The sequence below is a fragment of the Nesoenas mayeri genome (genome assembly GCF_963082525.1).
Source record: "Nesoenas mayeri genome assembly, chromosome: 20".
NCBI lineage: Eukaryota > Metazoa > Chordata > Aves > Columbiformes > Columbidae > Nesoenas > Nesoenas mayeri.
In genome coordinates this window covers 8,516,007-8,525,743 of record NC_137569.1, presented here as the reverse complement: position 1 = coordinate 8,525,743, position 9,737 = coordinate 8,516,007, and the positions used below count along the sequence as shown (strand labels likewise).

The following is a 9,737-nucleotide window of genomic DNA, read 5'->3' as shown; positions in this document are numbered from 1 at the left end:
TTTATTAACAAATCCCAAGGAAACAGCAGGATCAAAAAACTCTGGAGTTTGTCTGGCCAGACATGATAAACATGCCCAGCCTTATTGCTCGTGACACCCCTGTTCTCCAGGGACCAAGTTTTCCCCTGATGTAAATTAGCGTAGATCCACTCGAGGCAATAGATCAAGACTCTGAAATTCTTGTCTCCTTGCTGCTCCCGCTTCATGTTTTTTTTTTTCTTGATAAAATTACTCTTATTTTTACTTGATAATTTTATTATAACCAGTTAGGAAAACCAGAAATGCAGATACACTGGTTTTCCATCTTTTCTGGGAAAACTTGATCTTCTGCTGATGCCATCCAGCTTTTTCCTTTAATTCTCAGATTTCCTGAACTCTAAGCTATTTTTAAGAAATAGCTATCAATTATACAATGATTTCCACCAGCTACCAAAAAAACCCACAACTTCAACTTTTCTGGACCATCTAATCCACCAACATTACCCTGTACCCCATGATCTCTTGCTATTGAGACGGGTGGTTATGTTGTTCTGAAACACACGAGCTTTGGCAGACAGGTCCAGATGTGCTCCTGCCTTAATAATGATTCTCGAAGCATTTCTTAGGTTTCTATTTGTCCTTGTTGGTTTGCTTTGGGTGCTCCTTTTTCCTTGGCTGTTTCTGTTTCAAACCACCCTCTAGGAAAACACCTTTGCAAACAATCAGCCCGGCCCTTAGCTATGAAGCCAGACAATCTTCTCCGATAGCAATACAATTTGTATAAGCAATGCAATTTGGAGAAAATTGTGTTAGTTTTATGGAAGTGTTTTAAATTCCTCTGCCATCCACACAATCGCCCTGGCTTTTATTTTGTATTAGAATTTTGGTTCTCATTGTTTGCTGTTCTTATAAATGCAATGTACGAGCAGGGTTTTTCTTTTGCATTCCCAGATTAATCTCCTTCTAAAATAATAATAAGGGTCTTCAAAAGAGACATTGTGCTATTTTAAACTACCCATCTCCTAAAAAGACGCTAACCCCAGAAAGACACATTTGCCTCTGCTGAGCATCTTATGTGGACTAAGGTCTTAAAAATTCCATCTTTAAAGCTTAATGCCAAAACACAGTGCAAATGACTCTTGCTAGAAGCAAGGTTCTTGCCATTTCCTCAAGCAACGAATTACCTCCCGATTCTCAAGTTATTTCGAAATATCCTTTTCAGATAGGTATGCCAGGGGCTAGTCCTAAGAAAACCCCTTTTAGTGTTGTTACAGTTGCAAATTCTATTTTGCTCCAGTGCTTCTGGTGATATGGAAATAGCAATTGTTGCTTTTGGTCTGTGTTAACCTTTCTCTCTTCATTATTTTGGAACAGAAAGCTTTTGGTGTCTGCCTCAAATCTGAAGATTATAGGTCTGTTAGTACATGTTCAAGAAGTACCCTTTCTGTGGGTGTTAATAACTAAGCATATCCAGTCGAGTACACTAGTCATTAACCTCAAAAACAGTGACTCAGCAAGGTACCGGAGCATACTAGTGCCTATAAGGAAAAAAAATAAGGCAAAAGCTATTTTCTCACACCAGATGCCAGGCAAGATGGATTTCTAGAGGAAAAGCTAACAGGCTGCCTGAGAACAAATCTGCATGGAGGTCTGTGGTATCCTTCCTGGTAAGGTGACTTGAAATGCTTAGCTGAAGGTAAGAACACACAAGATAACTTCCCAAGTATCTGTCTGAGGTGTTAACAGCGAGGTCTACCTGCCCTCCCTTCTAAGGTTGGTAAATCAGGCCCAGAAAACGGATAATTTGCCCGTGTTGTACCCGAGAAGGTGACCAGCAATTTCTTATGCTTGATATAAACATTGGACATAAGAAAAATGTTCTGCAATGGAGGATGAGTTATATGGATGGTTTTTAATCTTATTTTTTCAGTAAACATGCAAATCTAGGGATTTGTTTCTACAAAGAATGTGAAACAAATCGCGTATTGTTTCTGTTTTCCACATATGTGCATTCAGGAAGAAAACAGACTGAGCAGACTTTCAGCCATGCAGTGAATGTCTGCAGAAACGTATCTGGCTACAGGTCTCTTAAGTCACTTTAATGGTGATGGATGTGCAGGAAACTGTAATCAATTACATTGCCCTGAAAATTACATAGTTATTTTCCCCAAAACCCAACAGGTAACAGTTCTTTGATACAGTACAGCTTAATATTTCTCAGAAGACAGAGACCTTGTAATATTTGAGTTTGCCTGTTTGCACAAATTGTATCACTTCACAATACCCATACAGCTTCTGTATAGTCAGATTATATAGATCTGGCAGGCAGCTGTGAGACAGAAGAACCCGAAATGCATTTGTTAAACAGAGAAAAAAAATCTGGATCAGGAGATCTAAGGTCAGATCTAGGAGGCGATGTTCTCTAGCTCGATATTTGAGAATGTTTAAAAACTAGCCATGTGCCTCTGCAATAAGCAGCGTGGCCTTCTGTAAAGTACACGCTCTCACACTATCAGGTTACCGACAGCTTTGTGCTTCCTTCTCTTCTGGTTTGCACAGATCTGCACCGGCTTAAAAGTCACTGCAAGCAGTCCAGGAGATGTGGTGTGGAAAGAGGTGGCAAAGATGTCATTTGCCTCCTGGATAGAAAAATTGGACCTCATTCCTAGTATTTCATGTAATCACTTAACGGTCATAGAAAGTATATTAAGAATATTACTTGATGTGTAGCCTAAGCGTTAGGGTGCAAAGTAAACAACATATTATACAATCAAGCAGAGCAGCATCCCCTGAGAGTAAGAGCAGCCTGGAGGGAGACTATTGGAAAAATACACACTGATGCTCCCAGCCTGGGTTAGTTCCACTTGCTGTGGCCCTTCTGAGTATCTCGATGGAGAAACTATAGCAGCTACAGGAGGCAAGAGGCAGATGGTGTAGTCCAAGACAAGGGTCTTGCAGAGATGGAGTATTAAATGATTACCCTTTCTCAATTTTTCCCCCCTTAAGCTCCCTCTGTATATTTCAAACTGTGCAACAGCCTGATCATCTGGTAGAGGAAAACCAATGCTGTGCTTCCAGAGCCCCTATGTCATGAACATGAAGACTCTGCAGGTCTGGTTCTCCTCTTCACCTTGTTCCTTGTTCCTCCACTATTCTTTTCCCTTCCAAGCAAACCTAATCCTTGCAGGTCTCTGCTCCTAAAGCTTTCCCTGTGAGGCCAGACCAGCTTTGCACCCCCTTCTCCTTCCATGCCTGTTCCCTCGGCTGGTTGCCCTGGGCAGGAGACAGAAGCACCAGGTAAGAAGGGCGACCACAAGAAAAAGCTCAAGAGTAAATTTATTAGTTCCGCAGTCCTTTTGGTTCTGAGGTCACATGAGTAATATGTCCTAAAATGGCCCCTCCACAAAACTGAGCTAGGAAAGCTGAAGAAGGGAGAAAGCTGAGGGCAAGGGTGGGAAACAGCCACGCACCACAAGGGAAGGGCAGAGAGGAGGACTCAGCTGCAGGTGGCCAAAGCCCAGGTGAGCAGCCTGTGGCTTGAGCAGCCCTGGCTGGTGTTGTGTGCAGGCTCAGCGCCTGTGGGGCAGCCATGCTGGGGTGTCACCCTGGCAAACCACAGCTGCCGTGTCCCCGGGTAGAAGTGTGTGGCTTCCCCTCGTGGGGCAACAAGAAGGGGATGGACGCCCACCATGTCCCTGGGCAGACAGCAGGTCTGGGCACACAAAGCTGAGCAGGGGCAGGCACAGCACCCAACAGCAGCTGAGGCAGCGAGAAAAGACAACCTGAGTTCAGCTGAGCCCCTCAGTTCCAGCAGGACAGGGAACTGCTGGAGAGAGTCCAGCGCAGGGCAACAAAGATGATGGAGTGGAGCATCTCCTGTGTGAGGAAAGGCTGAGGGAGCTGGGGCTCTGGAGCTGGAGAACAGGAAACTGAGGGGGGACTCATTCATGGGGATCAATATGGAAAGGGTGAGGGTCAGGAGGATGGAGCCAGGCTCTGCTGGTGACAACCAGTGACAGGACAAGGGGCAATGGGTACAAACTGGAACACAAGAGGTTCCACTTAAATTTGAGAAGAAACTTCTTCCTGGTGAGGGTGTCAGAGCCTGGCCCAGGCTGCCCAGGGAGGTTGTGGAGTCTCCTTCTCTGCAGACATTCCAACCCGCCTGGACACCTTCCTGTGTAACCTCATCTGGGTGTTCCTGCTCCATGGGGGGATTGCACTGGATGAGCTTTCCAGGGCCCTTCAACCCCTGACATTCTGGGATTCTGTGGGGCTGAGCCCTCGGGGAAGGGCTGGACATGACGGGCAGAGCAGGGATTGAGGAAGCCGGGACAGCCACAACCGAGAGCAAAGTTGGAGGGTTGAGGCGGGGAGGCTCTGGGGGAGAGGACGTGCGGCGGGCGCTGTGCAGACCGAGGCGGGCAGCCCGCAGCCGCCGCAGGGACCGGGCAGCGGGGCCGAGGCGGGTGTGGGGCAGCGCGGAGTGCGCAGGCCCTGCGCGCATGCCCGCAACTTATTTCGCGCGGCCCGGGCGCTGCATTTCACGCGGCGCCGAGCGGGGAAGCGGGCGGGGCGGCAACCACGTGACCGGCGCGGGCGCGGGGCCGGGCGGCCGCTGGGGGCCAGCACCGCCATCCGCCCCGCGCCGGCTGCGGGGCCGCGGGGCTCGGCGGGGCTGCGGGGTCCCTGCGCCAGGCCGGGGCACCGGCCGCTGCCGCTTCCTCCCCGGGTGGCGGGGAGAGGCGAGGGGAGGCAGCGTCGGGCGCGGAAAGCACACACACCGGTGCCGTCCCCGCTGGAGCGTATTCCGAGCCTCAGCACCACCTCTGTATTTTTTATGATTATTGTTGTTGTTGTCGCTTTTTTCTTTTTTTGAGGGGGGGAGCAGCCTCCTCTCCGCTCGGATCTATTGTCACCACCACCAGCACCCCCCTCTCGCCACGATTAATCCGATGAATTTGCCATGATTGATCCGTATTAATAGCTGGGGTGGGTGGGCGTGTTTTGGGGCTTTTTTTTTCTCTCCTTCCCCTTTTTTTCTTTCTTTTCTTTTTTTTTTTTCTTTCTTTTATTGTTTGGTTTTGTTTTTGGAGGGGCCGGGCTGGGATCCGATCTCCACTCCAGAGTCCATCCCTGGTCGGTGCCTGAGAAAACTGCATCTGGATGCATCGTTATTATTATTATTGTGTTTGATCCAGGGAGATAAAGGAGGAGGGGGAGAGGAGAGCGTGTTCGTGGGGAGGGGAAGGCTGCACCCTTCCCTGCACACACACACACGCAGAGAGAAAGAGAGCTCCATACATCTATCTATCTATATATAATTTTTTATTTCTCCCCCCTGGAACTTCTTTTAGTTGAGGAGGAAAGGAAGAAAGAAAATAAATTTTGTGCAAGGAAATACTCTCAGCTCCCTCCTTCCAGCGGGTCTCTCTCCTTTATTTTTCCCCCCTTCTTTTCTGCTTTTTTTCGTCTCTTTCGGAGATCCTCGCCCTCCCAGCCCCTTGATCAAAGCATTCCGCTATTCTGATTTATTGCCTGCTTGGTGAGGCTTTTTTTCCCCCCTCTTTCTCTCTCTCGCCTTTTTTTTTTTTTTTTTTTTTTACAAAGGCGACCTGAGATCAGCCATTACTTTCCTTGGCTCGCTTATAGGAATCTCTTACATTTGGTGCTTGCTGCTGGTGGTGGTGGAACCGCACTCGGATTCTTTCATCCCCCCCCACCCCCTTGCTGTCCTCTCCTCCCTCCCTTTCTCCTTCCCTCTCTCCCTCCCTCCCTCCCCCGTTATTCCGCCGGGGGAGCCGGATTTGTGGCTGCGGTGGGGCGGGGGGGGACGAGAGCGAGAGCCGGCGAGAGACATGGATGGCCCGGCGCGATGCAACGGGCTTCGGAAGAAGCGACGATCGCGGTCCCAGCGCGACCGGGAGCGGCGAGCCAAAGGCGGGCGGCGCGGCTCTGCCGCCGGCGGGGCTGCCGGCCCCGGGGCCGCCGCGGCGCTCTCTTCCTCGGGCTCGGAGAAGGAAGACAATGGGCCCCCGCCGCCGTCCCGGCCGCGGCCCCCCCGGAGGAAGCGGCGGGAGTCCTCCTCGGCCGAAGAGGACATTATCGACGGTTTCGCGATGTCCAGCTTCGTCACTTTCGAGGCGCTGGAGGTAGGAGCGGCGGCGCTTTGTGTGCGCCTCATTGTGTGGGGGCAGCGGCGGGGGGAGTCCCCCGCAACGCCGAGCCGGACACCCCCTCCTCCGCCCCTCTTCCCCCCCCGGGCTGCCGCCGCCGGGGGTGCCAACGGGGGCGGTCGCGCCGCCCCTTCCCCGTCCCCGGGGTGCCCCGTTCCCCTCCCTTCTCCCCTCCTGCCGCCGACACCTGCAGCGCGGCGCGCCGCTCCCGGCGGGCGGCTCGGGGCTCCGGCGCGGCGGCGGGGACCGAGGCGACCCCCCCCAGCCACCCCGGGCAGGGCAGCGGGGACTTGTGCGCGCTCCCCCCGCGGGGCTCCCGGCGGCGCTTCCCCTCCCCTCCCCTGGATCAAACTTTTCTCGTGTCCCGGTGGGGCCACACACTCGTGTCTGCGGGGTGGGTGGGGGGAGGGGGGTTGTGTGTGTGTGTTTTTTCTCTTGCTCTCGCCGATCGTTGGTGCTATTGCTGGGGGGCGGGGGGGCGCCCGTCCTGCTGCGCTCCCTGCCGGCTTGTCACGAGTGGGCGGCGCGACGTCCCACTCCACGGGGGGCACCAGTTGTTCCCCCTCTCCAAAACGCTGGAGGAAGGGGTGCCGGCAAGCCGAGGCTGGGCCGGGCAGAGGGTGCCCCCCCCCACCTCCCCGACAAGGGGCTTCCCGGGCGGCCCCTCCCTCCACCCAGCCCGGCCTCGGTGCCATGTACCCACCACACACCCACTCCTGAGCGTGGAACTGCTGTCAGCCCAGCCAGGGTGGTGGTGGAGATGCGGCTGTGCAAAGGGAGCTCCGGCCCGTTGGTTTGAAAGGCTTTGTTGTTTATAACTTCTGCTCCGGAGAAGTTTGTCGTGGCGAAAAGCAGATTTATTTGGGTTTACGTGCGCTGGAGTCACAACTGGAACGATTATGAACTGTCAAAATAAATGGGGAGATGAAGCTGATTGTTTAACAAAAAAATCTGTGTAGCTCTTAAGCTGTTTAAATATTTATCCGGGAATACTTAGTGGCATTTTTTGGCTCTTTTGGGGTTTTCTTTTCTTTTTTTTTTTTTTAAAATTTTGTTTTATTTGGAACTAGATTTTGTCCTTGGTTACACCTGTATCTATCCAGAGTAACATCTCTGAGACAGTTTACCCAGGTGTAATTGAAGGGAGGATTTGTTCACTCCAACAAGCTTCCACCTGGTTGGTGTTAGACTCCTGTAAGCAATAACGAGCAAATGTTGAGGTAACGAGGAGACTTGATTTTACCACCATTTCTCACCTGGTGAGCCAGTCCATGCGTGTCCTCCTGAAACCAGGAGAGGAGGAGTGTAAATATGTGTTCGTCAGCAAGGGTGAGATTTGCATGCTTGTGTTTTGGACAAAATTCTGTTCTTCCTCAAACAAAGCCCCAGTTTGTGTTATTAGGGGTTTTATGATAATATGGACTGGAGGATCTGGCCATAGTCATTTTTGGAGGGGAAGCGAAAGGCAAGTTTTATGGTCAGAACTTGGTAGGCCATTTTAGAAAATGTCTTTATTATGTTTCACTTCTTATTTGTTTGTTTTTCCCTTGAAATGAAAATAATTGCTGTGCTCTTTTCTGTTGGTGAAGCCAAGAATGGCTACTATTTGCATCCTGTTGTAATCCTATAGCACTAAAAAGGAGTGCAGAAACATTACCCAGTTCTGCCAGCTGATATCACGTTCAGATAAAACAATAGCTTGCACACTGAGACTTGACATACTTTTAATGTTCATGTGATAGGTGGCACATTTTGACCTAACGATTTCATGCTGCGTTCAGAAATAATGTCACGAAATCGTTGTTAGGTGCTTTTTCCTGCAGCTCGGTGTTTATGTTGAAAAAGTTGTTTGTGAGGATCAGAGGGAGATGAAGGTGTCTAAGGCACAAGCCCAACATGGCAGGAATTACTGTGTGTGTTGCATGTAGCAGCCTGAAGTTTTTATTGTGATTTTAGTGTTGGTGAGGAGGTTGTGAGTGGCTGGTGGGGTGAGATGTCTCAGCATTGGTGAGATGTTGAGGTGTTAACATACTTGACTTGAGACAAGAAGCCTTGGGTGCAATGGAGAGGTGTCCTGGTGTTCATACATCTCATGCTATGGGTCTGCCCCCAGCTTGTTGGAGGCCTTAAAGGTTTCTCAGATTGCAGAAGACTTTTGTGGCCAGCACGTGACAAGGCCGCCCCAGCCCAGGCTTTGTGCTTGAACTTCAGCCTTAGCACAGCTGGAAGTGTGCAGAGACAGAGGGTGTATTGTCTGCTTGATGTGAAAAACAGTGAGGACCAAAGTGCAGAACATACCCACGCCGCTGGAAGATCTAAACCTGCGGCCCAGGCTTCATTTTATCTGTCCTTTTCTAAATGCTTAGTGTTGGAGTGACTGAAAAAGCCCACCTTGTGCAAAATGTGAGGCCCAAAGTTGGCAAGGGGACACAGGTGCTGCATGAGAAGAGCGCAAATCCCATGGCCGCTGTAGCTTCAGTCGGAACCGTCTGTGTCTGTTGTGGTTATGTTGATAAAAGTTCCCATCCCTTGAAGCAAAATGATCTTTTTAACCAGCTCCCACTCTTGGAGCTGCTTTTCTGTCCAGGTATCAGTAGCCTTCTCATGCTGCTTAAGTGTAAATTGTTTGGTGTATGAATAGAGGCCATCTGCTTCTAGTTATCTGTCTCTGGATTTATAGCAGCCCGTGCCTTGATCTCTAATGTTTGCGTGGGGAATAGGGGCGAAGAGGGAGTTGAGCAAACACAGTGGGTTCTCATTGCTAATTTTTTTGTTTCCTTGGAGCAGCAGTTGCACAAATCCAGCCTTACTGCAGGTGTGGTCGGGCTGGTCCTTGCCTGGCCTCGCTAGACTCTGGTGTAGCAATGTGTTCTGTGGGCCTGTGTCCTACACCAGGGAGCATCTTGGAGCTTTGACCTTCAGAAACCAGCACTTACGCTGTAGTTAAGCAGACATGACGTGGTCTTACAAGGCGATCTGATTTACCAGGTCCTCCTGTGAGTAGCCATGCTGGGACTAACAGCAGCAAGCTCTGCGGTTTACTCCAGAGCAGTTACTTGCACATCACTTCCCTGACCTCCCCAAATCTTTCAGCCTGTAAAAAGAGAAAAGCACAGGCTCTCGGTGTCGGTGTGATTAGTGTCTTCTCAAACTGGTGGCTTTCCCCAGCTTGATGTAGCCTGTGCTGCACCACTGATGTGTTTGTCACCAACAATAACAGGATGAGCTTCTCCCAACCCAGGTGGGTACGTTAGACACAAGCTAGATGGGGAAAAGGCATTTTTCAAGACGTGATAAATCAGTTCCTTGGAGTGACTTTCTCCATGATGTGCTCTGGCAGCGCAGGCGAGGAGGTTTGGAGGTGGAATTGTGCTGAGATGTTGTTTGTCTCCCTCCTACCCCCTCGTGCAAAGGACTTCGGGCAGGAGACCGGCGTGACATGGCTGTTGATGTGCCGTGGTGAAGATGGTTTTCTGTGATGAGAAATGAAATCTGACCTGAATGTTAAGCTAGCTTAAAGCCTGGGAAGTACTTTGTGTTTCCTGAGTCAGCTCAGACCATCCCTACGGAGTAAGCAGTTGG

At 50.5% G+C, this 9,737-nt stretch overlaps 1 protein-coding gene across 2 annotated transcripts in view; it reads left to right on the top strand.

Annotated features, from left to right (window-relative positions):
* Window positions 1–5,837: 5,837 nt before the first annotated feature.
* The window catches only part of AUTS2 (activator of transcription and developmental regulator AUTS2), a gene marked incomplete at both ends in the record, with an annotated part of 710,546 nt that continues 706,646 nt past the window's right edge, over window positions 5,838–9,737 (top strand). For both annotated transcript variants that reach the window (XM_080357101.1, XM_080357100.1), the window contains one exon: window positions 5,838–6,131. In XM_080357101.1, the coding sequence (XP_080213227.1) occupies window positions 5,838–6,131 (294 nt within the window). The remainder of the gene's footprint in view (window positions 6,132–9,737) is intronic.